The sequence below is a fragment of the Pleurodeles waltl genome, chromosome 9 (genome assembly GCF_031143425.1).
Source record: "Pleurodeles waltl isolate 20211129_DDA chromosome 9, aPleWal1.hap1.20221129, whole genome shotgun sequence".
NCBI classification, from domain to species: domain Eukaryota; kingdom Metazoa; phylum Chordata; class Amphibia; order Caudata; family Salamandridae; genus Pleurodeles; species Pleurodeles waltl.
Window position 1 is genome coordinate 903,193,310 of NC_090448.1, and position 15,299 is coordinate 903,208,608.

Below are 15,299 nucleotides of genomic sequence, written 5' to 3' on the forward strand. Positions count from 1 at the left end.
ATCTTAGTGGGGCCCTGTTAGGGGGCCCCTGCAGTGCCCATGCCATTGGCATGGGCACTGCAGGGGCCCCCACGACACCCGTTACCGCCATCCTGTTCCTGGAGGTGGTAAGGGGGTCGGAATCCCCATGGCGGCGCTGCAAGCAGTGCCGCCGTGGAGGATTCCCTAGGGCAGCGTGAAACCGGCGGGACACCGCCGGTTTCCCGTTTCTGACCGCGGCTGTACCGCCGCGGTCAGAATGCCCATGGGAGCACCGCCAGCCTGTTGGCGGTGCTCCCGTCATTTTAGCCCTGGCGGTCGTCGACCGCCAGGGTTAGTATGACCCCCTAGTTGTCTTGTACTCATGTGTTTCTAATTTCCATAATAATAGCCTTGCTTTTAGTGACTTCTAGGTCAATTATAGTGTTGAATAAGTTATACATTAAAATGCGCTTGTTTTGACATCTCAGATTATAGTATTGGGTCCCATGAATCACAAGGTACCCTGCTAAGTCTCTGGCAAGTCTGAGGCAGTCTCAAAACTAACTCATCCGTGTGGACTATGCTCACAGGAGCACTCCTGCGACCCTTGTCTGCTTTTCCTGCTCTTTGGATGCATAGACTTCATAGACCTCTAGGGGAAATCACTTAAGAAGAATTCACTTAAAACTGTTAAAAGCTCTTTAGGTTCATGTAACATACAGCTGTCCTTAGCTCCATAGCTATGTTTGTTCTATAAAAATACCAATACATTTATGCATACAAATAAACATACAACAATGCCCCCACCAATCTCACCCAACTCAAAACATTTTGTTCTTATCACAGTCAAAACCACCTTTTACAGGAATACGATCAATGAAGTGACCAAAGGATTTGGAGGAGTCATCAAGACAATGAAGCAGTACACCAATGATCTGCCTACCCCCCCAAGCCTTTTAAGTTGACAAGTGCAGTGTCATCACTCACTTCTTCACTGAAAAGATAAATGGCATCAGAAGCCCTCTTAACATCAAACAATCACACTGCCTACAATCTCCCATTATTCAGTCCCGAAGTGGACAGCATCATCCACATCTAGCACACTAAAATCAGATATCGTGACCTCCAACAAGGCCACCTGCTACAAAAAAAAGCATTCTGCCATCATTCATCATGAAATCACTCAATGAAGATGCCTTCAACACACAACAGGACAAGTTCCACCCCTTCTAAAAAGTCCACCCTGAGCCCAAACAATCTCATTCACTATCTATTTTGAGTGAGCTGCGAACGAGGCCCAGGCCTGGATCTACCACACCCTTTATACTTACATTGTTTTCCCCCCTCCCGTTAATTTTAACAGAAAGTTTTGTCTTTGCTATAATTCTTGATCACTGTATCTGTGTTTTCTTTATTTTATGAAAATGTACTTTTATTTCTAACTTGGTTTGGGGATTTATGTTTTTGTTTTTAAATTTCTTAAATATATTGTGGTTTTGGGGTTGTTGCACAGGTACCAAATCCATTCTATGAGAAAAGCCAGACTGCTTGATCAAGGTTACTAAACATAAGCTAGGTAGTCCTCACTGAATCTGCTTTAGGAGTCACAATCTGTTTCACCCTCGTGGTACAAAAGTCAGAACTCACATTAAGGGTGTGGCTTCTCTCCTCATACACTAGGAATCCAATTTTGTGCAGGAGGAGCATACAGTATTACTGCTGCCCCAAGGGTGGATATAGTGGCCAGGGATATGCAGATATTTTGCTGTGGGACAAAACAGATGCACTTTAGGCACAGATGTTAGGCCTGTGCAGGTTGCAGCATGATATTTTATTATTTATGGAGGGTGCTCCCAGCCTGTGCGCCTACTCCTACAACTCCTTCCTCCCACCTGGCCAACAGGCAATTTGCCACCCGCAACTGCTGCCTGAATATTACACACTGCATGCGGGTGATGAACTGCATATTGGCAGGAAAGCACAGCACAAATGTTGCAAACAACCAGCAGGACCTTGCCCAGATGGCAGAAGATCTCAAGGAGATCTGCCAAAGTCCCCTTATGTAAATAAGAGCGGAATAAAAGAATACAAAGCTGCTCTATTTACAGGTGGTGTATTGGCTCTCACTTCTAGTTGCATAAAGCTGATTTGGCAATAGATGACAGTGGTAAAAGAAGTAAGGACCAGATATGGAAATGTACTCATGCAAATGAGGTGCTGCTCACCCATCTGCATGTTGGTGTAAAGGGCAGACGTAGACGCCAGTGGACAATTCCCACAGGATGTGTATCTCAATAGCCGGGAACCTTTGTGTAATATATTGGTAGCTCATATCGATGGTACCCTTGCCTTCCACTGGATGGGAGAGTAACAAGAATATTTGCCTATTCTACATGTCACAAAATAAAAACTGTATTGCACCCAGAATACTTAAATGATTTCCATGACAATAAATTGACAACGACAAGTTCATATTTTGCTTCTTGGTATATCTAAAAGTCTATAAGTGCAGGTTATGACAGAAAAGCACGAAATTGTCTCTAAAAAGTGTAAAAGACCTGATCATAGTATGTAATGGAATTAAAGAGGGCTCGTTAAATTCAATTTATGCCAAATATTTCAAGAGCATGCCACACGGCTTGACATACCAGCAACTTTCGGTGCCTTGCTTCCATATCGTCATCACTTGTGGAAGTTCTTGTAAGAATTTTGTTCAGTTTGGTATTTTCCGTTAGTAACCATTCCTCAAACTCTTTGATGAGTCTACTGTAATCAGCACCATCTTTCACTTCTGGAAGAGTCAACTGTAATATAGAGTAAAAGAAAAAAATTGTTTACGTCAGCCTTCTACACTCTGTCAATATGACTGTGCATTTTCATGACATAAGTGAGTTGGATTACTGTGGCTGCCTTTATAATGATGAATTATTCAATGTACTAAACAGTAAAAAAGTAAGTATTAAGCATGGAGTACACCTACCAAGTACATGCTCCAACACACATCCCTGGTGCCAAATTTTAAATAAGTGAAAGGTTTCTCAAATTCATTTTCAGGAAAAAACAGGATAATTAAAAGTGAAAATTGTTCTAGACTTGAAGTGATTTTGAAAGGTTTTGTCAAGGCGCTGGGTAAGAAAATATGTAATTGGGGATTATTGAATATAATGTTATGAGGCATGAAGGTGTTAACACTGACAATCTTTTAAATTATGCACCTCATTCATACATCAGTACAATTCTGCATATGGGTGTAGCATGGAATATGCTCATTACAGTGTCTATATCCTAACAAACGAACCTCTATGATCTCCATACGTGTATAAACGTAAATGGGAGATTGAAATAGAGCATACCTTAAATTTGTGTGGAAAAAAAAAACACTACACTGCGCTTTTGTTAGAATAGAAATAAGAATAGGAGAGCAAAGGGGGATTTACTGAATAGAGTTTGAAGATATATACATGATTACTATGAAAAATCAGCAACGTCTATTGATAATTAGTGCTTGTCTTCAATGGAAATGCAGCTGTAATTACACAATCACCTTGGTGGCAGGATTTCAAAATCTATTCTTTATAGAAAACAGGTTAGTATAGCAAATCTGCAAGGACATTTTCAGGTTACGAGAATATCAAGGATTTACTATCAACCTGCCAAAATATTGAGGCTAAAAATATTGGCTACCAGAATATCATGAGGATACGCTTACACAAACACATGTTTACCACAATTAACTCCATAAATATGCTTGCTGTGCAGTACTCCATTTACCATGCAGCAGATATTGCATACCTCACCGCCTACCAAAAGCCTGACAGCTTCTTCAAAACAGAAACATGATTAACATTCTCATCCACACACATCTTAGACGTTTGTTTTCCTCAGGCTACAGCATCCACCATGTGGACCATGCACATAAAATGGGAGGAGGCCTTGGTGTAATCCCCAAGTCCTCCTGGTCCTACCATATAGGCAAGCAAGTGACACTCCATGGAACTACTGACATGAGACTTCCCACTCTCTGCAACTCAGACCACCATCTCCCATCCAATCCACAGGTCTCCCGGGTAGAACAAGGACTTCACTGATGAACTTATGAATTCGCAGAGCTTCTTACCACATCATTCACCCAAGACACACACACAACACTCTTGGTTGACTTCTACCTCCCACACACCACAAGCTAAAAAAAGATACACTCTTAAATCTCATTAATACTGTCAACGTGCTACTGCACATCACCAAGACATCACACTTCTAATGTCACATCCTTGACCTAGTTTTTTCATCATCCCCAACAATCCAATGCAAATCACCAATACCCCTTCACTGGGCCAAACAATTCGCCATCCCTGCCTCTCTTCTCAGTATCCTTCCGAAAAACAGAGGTCAACCCAAAAGAGAAGAGCAATCATTCAGATCTTTTAAGCACTGCTCCACTGACAAACAAAGGCATGAACGTATCGCTTGCCCTGCCAGCTCCAAATCCAAAACCAATACCCTTCTAAATAACTTTGTTTTTGGAAAACAAAGTGAACATCCACGTTCCAACCAAAACACACCTGAATAAGCTAAAACCTTCAGCACCTTGCTAATCTAAAGACCTTGCTAACATTAAATACTCCATCCACTGACAGGAAAAAATGGGAGAAAAATAGAACTTCAAATGACCTCATGATACTGAAGCCTCTTCTCATCAGCCAAAGCAAAGTACTAAACCAACAACATCCATGAGGCCACCAAAAGAAGTAGTTAACTTTCCAAGACAATCAATAACTGCATCAACAACATGCCTGACCCACATAACACACACTCCAGACAAGTGCAATGTCATCAGCTTCCTCTTCAGTGAAAAATAAAAAGATCCGACAGCACATCAATAACACTAGACCTGCTTCTCCTCTTAGACCCACCCTGTCTCATGGAATGCTACAATAGTCATCTTTCAAATAATTTTCTCTCACAGATCTTGCCTACACATACTGAAATCCCTTAAAGCCATCTCCTAAAAAATGATGCCTCACACTAGTCTTTCATCAATGCTCTTTCTTGGGAAACTCTCTCACCCCTACTCACCATTGACAATGCCTCATTACTCAACATATTCTACCAGGAGTTCTGAAGCCAGGCAATATTTGTTCATGCCTCAAGAAACCTACATTAGACATTGATGACTTTGCCAACTACAAGTCCATCCCTCACCTGGATTTCATTGGCAATATCATTGAAAAAAGCAGTCTATGCTCAATCCCAAGAACCGATCAGTGCTAACTATATTTTTCTTGATTTACATCGTGGCTTCAGATCATGCTGGAAAATGGACACTACTCCCTTACACCACATAACCAATGCCCTCCTGAGCACAGATGACGATGACCCCAGCCTCCTAAAGTTGCTTCCTTTGACCCAGTTAATCATCCAACCCTCTTCCACATGGTATGGTATTCATCGTAAATGGCCTTCACTGGTTTTCCTCCTACCTTTCTCAATCAACATCAAGTTATTCACATGAACACCTACAGGTTCCAAAAGATCGCTATCGCCTGTGGATCACCCCAGGGTTCTGTGCTGTCTACTGTCATCTTCAACCTCTGCAAACAGCTGCTTATTGCTCTAGACACAGATAACAGCATCAATATATTACCAGTTGTTCTGGTAGTCAATATTTTTGCCACAGCATTTGGCCAGGTCAGTATCTTTGGATTCAATATTCTGGCATACAACAATCTTAGTTAATTGTTCAGTTTTATGTCTGCAAAGCATGCTATGGTATTATTCACTAAAAATTCGAATCTATATAATTTTATTTAACATATTGTGCCATTCTTTTTCTTACATCTAAAAAAGCTACCATGCTTTGTCAATGGTAATTACAACTTTAGCTATTTGTTTATTAGTAAAATGAAATGTAACCATGAATTGTTTTGTTAAGTGCCAGTGGATTATTCTACTGCTTAATACATTTCATCTATAGGGTGCTCAACCAGATTTGTTATCAATAATTTCAAGTGGGGGCATTGGTAGATTATAGTAATGACTGGTATCAAATATGCCTATGTTAATGAAAAGTTTGATCCAGTGTCAAAGTGTACACTAAAGTGACTTTTTAAACACCTAGGAACTTTTAGGGGTGTTATGTAATCACGCTTTATTTTATGCATCACATTTGGCAGGGCTCTGATGAAAATACGGTAGAGCAAGGAAAACAGTTCCACCTTTTGTGTTCCTTTGATATGTCCAGAAAATGCAGACTTTCCTTTTCCAGGATAAGAAGGAAACTGGATTGTCCATTTACTTTTCTCTGCAGCCTCTGAGTAAGGGGTGAACGTATCTGCCTCTTCTCCATTAGCTACAGGCATCTTCTCTCTAGCTGACAGAATATTACCCTCAGTGTGAGAAGAGTAACTGGCTTGCTTTCGCACCCTTGTTCCCATTCGATGTCTAAGTGCTATCATTTCATCATCATTGAAAAAGGTCAATTCCTGTACCTTTTCTCCTCTTGCTGCTTCTATAGTCGTGTCTGATTCTGTTGCTGCACCACCATGGGTGTCTTGCTCAATTGTCCTTTCAAATTCACCTTCATCAGTGTCTTTTTCAGGTGTGGTTATATCCTGAAGAGAAGAAGAGGATATCCCCTCAGTGTATCTACTTCCATGTGACACATTTTTGTCAGCTATTTCATCCTCAGCAGTGAACCCAAGTTTCCAGTTATGTCGAGCTGCAAACATTTGCTTCCCAGGTACAGTAACACCATGGTCTGTGGAAGAGTTTAACCCTGTGTCTGGATTAATACCTCTTTCAAGAATGTTATTTTTAGATAATTTACTCTTTTCCACAGAATGAGATTTTAACCCAAATGTCCTTTTCCCTATATCAGTTTCATTCCCCGGTGTAATCCTTTCATCCTCTGAGAAAGATGCCAAACCAGTTCTATGTTCTTGTGTACCGGCAGCCATTCCCTTCCCTGTTCCTTCAATGCTGTCTCCTAAAGAGATGAAAGCAGTTCCTTGTTCACTGCTTCCTATTGTAATGATGTTGCCTATCCTGTCAAGGTCATCCACAGAAGGTGTAGATCCAGTTTCCTTTTGTCTTCTCTCAGTAATCATTTTCTTCCCTATTCCACCAATGTCAACATTGGAAGAAGTTATTCCTCTTCCATGGTCTCCTCCTCTAAAAGCCACCCTCTTCTCAGTTCCACTACGGTCATTACTGAAAGAAGTTATTTCCATGTCCTCTTTTTCTCTTTCAATATCCAGTCTTTTGCCAGTTTTGCCACTGTCGTCCGTTAAGAAAGAGGGAAAGGTAGACATTTCTTCACATTTCACAACAGTTTTCCCAGCGTCCATCTCAATGTGGTCAGGCTGACTTCCTTTGTGAAACCTAGTAAATAACAAAGCAGAGAAATGCATTTTAAAATTTATAGATGGGGTGAATTAAACAATGAAAATAATTTTCTGATCCCACAAAAAATATATATAAATAACCTGCATGCTATTTTGGCATGCTATATTTGAATTTAGTTCATAATTTAACAACAGTATCGTATTTTCTAAAAGAATTTAGGGAAGAAATAAAGGTAAAAGTTTAGAAAAGATCAAAGTGAAAGCATGACACTAGAATGTCAAAAATGTAAAGGCAAGAATGAACAAGAAGTGTGATTCACCATTATTTGACATAGAAGCTAGGTATATGCAGCTATGCATAGGCTTCATAATAAAGGAGTCTTTCCTATGTGGGTCCCATTCTTGTATGCACTAGGTTTCACATGACACTTGATTGGACAGTCTTAGTCCTTAGCAATAATAAAAAGAAAACATTAAACTAGTGAGGTGGTGATGCACTGGTGGAAGCCTCCTGGAATGACTACCTTGGGGTTAGGTAAAGAATGAAGCTCTTCTTATAGCTGAGACTCAATGCAATGGTGCAACATGGAACACACATTTGCATCACTATAGCTGCTGGTATAATGGAATGTTGCTTCAATTCCGGGGCAAGATCAACTAACATTTGATCAAATACCTCAACAACCACCAACTCCTCAACACCACTAAGTCTGGTTTTGATCTAATCAAAGCATGTAAATTGTGCTCATCTCCGCCATAGATGACGTCCGCATGACTCTGGACAGAGGAGACATGGTACCGCTCATCCTTCTGGACCTTTCCGCAGAGTATGAAACAGTCTCCCACTGCACTGTCACCCCATGCGTACACAACATGGAATCTAAGAACAGGCACTCCAATGGACCTGCTCCTTCCTCAATGGATGGGCCCAGTCAGTGTGGCACCGTAGATCTCAGACACCAGCGAACTCATCTGCAGAGTTCTCCAAGTATCCTACATGAGGCAGAGCCTCTTCAATGCATACATGTCCCCTCTAGCTAGCATCATTCACTCTCACATCAACTTTCTGTCTTATGCTGATGACACAGAACTAATTCTTTCCCTTGCAGAAAAGACACGCAGATCAACGTCAATGCCTTCATGACTGAAATCGTCCACTGGTTGAAGACCAACTGTCTAAGGGCAATCAGACACAAGACCGAAAATTGTGATCTTTGAGAAGGGCACATCACCGTGGGACTCCACCTGGTGGCCAAAAGACCTAGGACCACCCACGCCAAGAACCTGAGGATCATCATCAACACCAAACTCGACATCGCTGTCCTAATCAATGCTTACATACCCTGGAGATGTTGAGGAAGATTTTCAAATGACTTCTTCATCAGCACCCTGAAAACCGTCATGCATGCCCTGGTCACAAGCAAGCTTGATTACTGGAACACCCTTCTTATGCCAGGATCAACAAAATACTCACTAGAAGGCAGCAGATCATTCAGAACTTACAAGCCAAAATCACTCTCAGTCTCCCATGCCGCAATCACATCACACCACACCTGATGAAGATTCACTGGCTACCCATTCACAAACAAGCACAATTCAAGCTCCTCCCCCACACTTTCAAGGCACTACATAACACTGGACCATCATACCTCAGAAGTTTCATCTGCTTTCGCAAACCTTTCAGACACTTCTACTCATCCGGACTCCTACTTCCACAAATCCCATGCATACAGAAAACCAGAACTGGTGGTCAAGCCTTCTCCTACATTGTTCCTAAAGGAATGACCTGCGGCTATACATAAGAGCCTCCTTCTCACTTCCTAAATTCTGCAAGAAGCTGACAACCTGGCTTTTCCAATAGTCCAACTAGACCACAGGTGTTTGTAGACACACATCTGCTTAGTACCAATATACACTACTGGGAGACAGTGCACTCAACAAATTTGCATAGTCTAACATAACACAACATAACATCAGAACTCTCTCCGGTTCTTATTATAGAAAGATTTTTTTGCACAGGGACAAAATTAGAGGTATTTGAATGTCAAACAATCTGCTGCTTGTGTTGGTTATAAATCATTTTAAAAGAGTAACAATGTTTAAGATAAATAAATATTTGTTACTACTTTTAAAAGAGGGAGCAAACATATTTTGTAGCATTTTTTCTTCTTTTCTTCTTGAAGAGATAAAAAATGGAACAAATTGCTTTTGAATCCAAGTTTCATGTGTCCTCTTTAAAGCACGAAGATGTGTATGTTCCACTGACTATTATGAAACTGCATTAAGTTGTTTAGTTACATGGAATGTTTGATTAGCAAGCATCCATGGAATGTTTGTGTTCAACTATGTTAGGATGTTTGGCGTCAGTTGAAGGCTGGACACGAGAAGTGAAGATGTGTTGAGATTGTTCCTCAGCTACAATAAACACTATTACTGATTCGTAATCTGAGTGTTTCATACATAACACTGGCGGCGAGTGCTGAGGAGTTAGAGGACCTACGCGGCACTGGAAACACTATTTCAAGATTACCGACTTAAGGGAACCACAATGGAAGCATACTACATGCAACAACGCTGGATATAGATACAATTAAGATTAATTATTTGAGGAATACACTTGCCGTTAAATAAGGATATCTAGTTTTGACTGTTGGAGAATCTACACGCTATTTATATTTAACGCACAGCTATGAGCCACTGCAAACGATTTATGTTTAACACGCAGCCACAAGCCACTGCACCCAATTTATGTTTAACAGCAAGCCACAAGCCATTAACTTACTATATTCAAGCGAATCTTCTTTATTACGCAAGCTCAAGGAGTGTGCTAAATACGTGACAATGTAGAAGTGACGACGACATGGCAGTGACGACGTGGAAGTGACGACCATGTGGCAGTGACAACTTGGAGCCTCGTAAAGAGCATGCACGTTAAAAACAAGTACCATCTCTTATAAAAAAAAACGAAGTAAACAACATACTGGCGGCCTTTTTAAGTTGTTGGGCCACTTCATATTTAATCAAATCTAAAGCACGACTACAACATTATAGTTGCCTGGGGAATTCAGCGACAGTCATGCTTGATTTAACAGCATTAACCATGTCTGCGAGAATTCAGCAACAGTCACACTTAGAACACACATAATTATTATCTACACTACTGTGCTTTGGAAGTCCAGCGACAGGCCCACTCCCTTTTCTACTTCTTGTTGTTTTATTCAACTCTACGGAAGGACTAAAATCATGTGATACAATCGTAGTAAGAGGATTTTTTTTTAGTCGTTTTAGCTTCATTTATTTGTTTTAAATTGATCAATCTATGATTCTGTGTGTGGTAATCTTAGCGTCTTCATATGGCTACTGTTGTATCTACACACAATTATAATATTAGTCCTCCATATGTGTTTTGGTCATCTGGATCAGAGCCTTCCTTGAAGTGGCAAGAATGGAAGGCGTACTTCATAAACTATGTTGATGCTATGGATGAGTCAGGCAAAATGGCTCCAGACCAAAATAAAATAATTCTACTGATCTAAAAGTGTATAATCAAATGTCTAAAGTGCAAACGGCTGGTGACATAAATGTGTATAATCTAACATTATTAGATCTAGATAACTATTTTGCACCAAAGGTCTGCATGGGTATCACAAGATTTAAATTATTTCAAAGGAAACAAGGTAAATCTGAATGAATAGATAACTACGAATCTGAGTTAAAAAATTGGCACAAGATTGTAATTTCGGTACTTTGCATGACGAACTGATATGGGATCAAGCTGATATGCATCCATGTAACCCTGCGATACAAGACAGACTTTAGGTGAATGGGGATAGCTCATTAGAGGACATTCTTGCCATTGTAAGTAAAGCAGAGATTTCTAGTAGATGTGCTATAGCTTTCAAACATGGCACTGTTGAACATGAATTAGTGAGAAAAGTGAATGTGAGTACAAAGAAGAAAGGACTTTCAAAATCTAACATTGATAAAAGTAAAATGATCAAGCAAGACAAACAAGTAAAAGAACAAACAAGATGTTATTAACGTGACAATAAAGACCTTTTAGCTTCTAGTAGAAATTGTTCTGCAGCCAAAATAAAGTGCAGTAATTGTGGTATTATAGGCCACTTTGCTAAAGTATGTAGGAGAAGGAAGAGAAAAGTCAAATATGTGAATAACATAAAGGCAGAAGGGGAATAATTAAGCAGCTAAGACGAGGAGGTGGATAAAGATATAAATAATCTTGTCATGAATGTTAAGAGTAACATGAAATTTGATGGTTGGCCGAAGAAAGGTCAAGGGTTGGAAACCATTTGGCACATTTTAAACATGTGACTTTCGTTAATTCTGGGAAGGGGAAACTTATCTATTACAATATTATTATTAAAATGGCGCAAATCCACACACAATGTTATCTTCTTACAAGAACTTCTTGTATATGTAGTGAGTGGTTGGCCAAGGAAAGGAAAGATTCATTAAATCCAGCCGTTAAACCGTATTGGGAGATAAGATCAGAGTTGACAGTTAATAAAGGAAACTTGTCAAGAACAGAAAGGATTACCCCCCCAGAAAGTTTACGTGGAAGTATCATGGAGTTATGCCATGAAGGACATCCTGGTATTGATGGAACAAGTCGATTCTCAAGAATCTGAACTGGTGGCCTGGGATGGATATACATATTGAGAGGAAAGTAAGAGAATGTGGTGCATGTTCTACCACTGATAAATCCTTACACTACGCCCACCTATAAGCGAGGGATTTTTTCCTAAGGAGCCATGGGATAATGTTGCCATTGACAGTATCGGACTAGTAGGGGAAAAGCAAAAATGTTTGTTAGTATTAATAGACTTATTTTCTAGATGGCCTGTGGTTAGAGTAGTGGACAAGGCAGATACTGATTCAGTGTTAGAATTCCTAGATAGTATGTTCAAATACAGTATGAATTCCTGCTTCTATAGTAAGTGATAATCGAGTTCAGTTTTTAGCTAAAAAAGCTAAAGCATATTTTGACAAACTAGGCATAAAACATAGAAATACCTCTTTATATAATCCCAGTGGGAATGGTATGGTGGAAAGATTTAACTGCATGATAAGTGGTACCATTCAATTCAATATAAGGAACAATGAGGATTGGGTTAATATGATGGGAAAAACTGTTTGGGCACATCGCATCACATGTAATGAAGCTACTGGGTTACCCCCGTTTGTGATTATGAGAGCTAGGAAACCAAGATCTAAGTAAAATCATGGATGGTTATTTTCTACTGGGGTAGAATTTTGGTTGGAAGAGGAGGTAAAGAATAAAATACAACTTGCCTATGACAAAAGTAAAGTATATTATGATGCTAAACATGGTGTGAAATCAGCAAGAATAGAAGTTGGAGATTGGGTACATGTAAAAAAACAGGATTGGTACAAAAGGGGGAGAGTCAATTTTATGACCCTGAGGAAGTGGTGGATGTTCTACAAAATGCTGTGAGATTAAGGAGAGGCAAAGTGTGGAATTTAAACAGAATAGCAATTGGAAGAAAGATTGAGTTTAAGAAAGATGGAGAGTTTGAATGGCTTCAGGATGAAGTAGACACACCATGTACTTCTGGAATAAATGAGCAGAGGGATGCTATTAATTCATTTGTATATGCAGGAGGCTAATATAAATGAACCGCAGGGCCTTTTAAGGAAAAATAAGGTGAGTGTGAACACACGATGTACTCAAGATGACAAGTCCAACTCAAATGTTTTGGGAGACCAGGATTCCAATCAAAACACTAGTTGACAATAATAAGTGATTTTATTCCACACTCTATATAATTTGCATTTTCTTTAGTATTACAATTATAATTTATATGTATGTTTAATGAGGAAAAGGTGGTGTTATGTTGCTTAGTTTCCTTGAATGTTTGATTAGGAATGTTTGAGTTCAACTATGTTACGATGTTTGGTGTCAGTTGAAGGCTGGACACGGGAAGTGAAGCTATGTCCAGATTTCTCTTCAGCTACAATAAACACTATTACTTATTCCTAATCTGAGTGTTTCATACATAACAAGATGCCATAGACTCGTGTACATCAGCCCGTGCCATATTTGCCCTTGTGAAAATCCATTGTTTTAGCATCCCTTTTCAGTGAAACAGCAAAATCAGTGCAAATTGGCTTGTTCTTTTATTTGTACTAGTGCAAAGATTCTGTACTATGGCAACTGGGGTAGGGGCTCCGAATTTTTGGGAACAAACATTTTTCTAGCACTAGCACTAAACAATCCCTGGAGTTGAGTTACTACCTCTGCATGTGTTTCAACTTAGTATGAGTTACAGTGTTATTATGTTACATTATCTATTTTCTGCACCTGGGTGGGAAAGTGTTTCTTGCCAAAGGTATTGATCTTGTTACAAAATAGACTTTATTGACTCTTTAGGATTGAAAACCCTGAGGAATAAATGAATGGAATTTATAAAGCGCTAAATGGCTGCCCCAAAGGGTGTCCTGGCGCTACCTATCATAACCTGCACTGACCCTCCTATCTGTGTTACGGTGTAGAAAACAACCAATTTGTAAGCTTTTTTCTGAAAGTTCTTCACTGTTTATAAACCAAAGATCAAGGGGCACTATATTCCATGCCTTTGCTGCTAAAAAGTAAACAAATGTCTTCCTCTCCTGACAAGTGTGATCTTTGGAATGTAGAAAAGATTAGAGTTGGAAGATTTCACGTTTCTGTTTGTGGTATAATCTTTAAACTTTTCAGTGCAATATTTGGGACTTGTAGAAAGCTGGCTCTGTATATACTGTATCAAAATGAGATACAGAGTCCAGGAGTTCCCCCAGAGGCTTACCATAGGCTAAAGTAGATAATACTAATGCTCTCTTTTGTGGTAGTGTGGTGTAGCAGTTAGGCGTATCAGAGGGTAGTGCTAAGCATTTGTTGTACACACACAGACAATAGAAGGAGCACACACTCAATGACTTAACTCCAGACTAATGTTTTTTTATATAGCAAAAATATATTTTCTTAACTTATTCCTAGAACAACAAGATTAAAGTTGATAAATTATACAGTTTTTGAAATATTGGCACTAATCTGTTTTAAAAGTTGGCACTTTATTGGAAATTTTTCAGAAACAGTTCCTGGGGGGTAAGAAAAGTTAGACTGATTAAAGTACAAAACTTACAGTTCCAGTCTCCGTGGTTTAGGAAGTCCACAGGTCAGGGTTCAAGCTAACCTCAAACACCCACCACCAGTAACACAGGGCCATTCGGTGGCAGAGGTCAAAGTGGAGGCAAATTTTATAGGGGCTCCTATGGAGACTGGGGCACTCGGTTTCAGATCTGCAGGCAGGTAAGTACCTGTGTCTTCGGAGGGCAGACCTGGGGGGTTTAGAGAAGCACGGGGGCCACAAGTAGGCAGCAAACATACACACTCAGGCTAGGTGCAGGGTGGCCAGGTGCAGGGCGGCCAGGTGCAGGGTGCAAACAAAGCATTGGGTCTCCAGTGATTCTCTGAGGGGATCCCGAGGTTCACCCAGATGCTGCAGGCGAGGTCCAGGGGGTTGACTCGGGTGAACCACAGGCTGGACAGGGAGGAGGGCAGCCTGCTGAATGTAGCTGCACCGGCGGATTGGTTCTTATAGGCCTGAGGGCTTCGGGTGCAGTGGTCTTTTAGGCATCGGATATCTTCGTCCAGAGCTTTTGCGGTCAGGGGATCCTCGGGATTCCCTCTGAGTCGAAGAAGGATGGAGAGGTCAACCCAGGATGGGCACTTGCTCGCAATCGCCTAGGGATCCTCTATAGTTGGTTGGGCAACCTGGATACGGGCCGTGGGCGTCAGGTGCAGAGTGGGCAGGACTCACGCATTCGGAGTGGTATTGGAGTCCTTGGATGTTGTTTCTTCTTGGACAGGGCTGCTGTCCACAGGAGATCTTGGTCCTTTTGGGTGCAGGGCAGCCCTCTGGAGCCTGGTAGAGATCGCTAGTCTTGTTAGATGCATTGCAGTTCTTGTGCAGG

The 15,299-nt window shown here is 40.5% G+C and overlaps 1 protein-coding gene across 2 annotated transcripts in view; it reads right to left on the reverse strand.

Annotated features, from left to right (window-relative positions):
• The window catches only part of SYNE3 (spectrin repeat containing nuclear envelope family member 3), a 378,235-nt gene that overhangs the window by 61,256 nt on the left and 301,680 nt on the right, over window positions 1-15,299 (reverse strand). Inside the window, exons 15-16 of one of the 2 annotated variants that reach the window (XM_069208251.1) lie at window positions 6,177-7,341; window positions 2,610-2,765 (exon numbers count right to left, since the gene is read on the reverse strand). In XM_069208251.1, the coding sequence (XP_069064352.1) occupies window positions 2,610-2,765; window positions 6,177-7,341 (1,321 nt within the window). The remainder of the gene's footprint in view (window positions 1-2,609; window positions 2,766-6,176; window positions 7,342-15,299) is intronic. The other variant, XM_069208252.1, reaches the window with a different exon arrangement.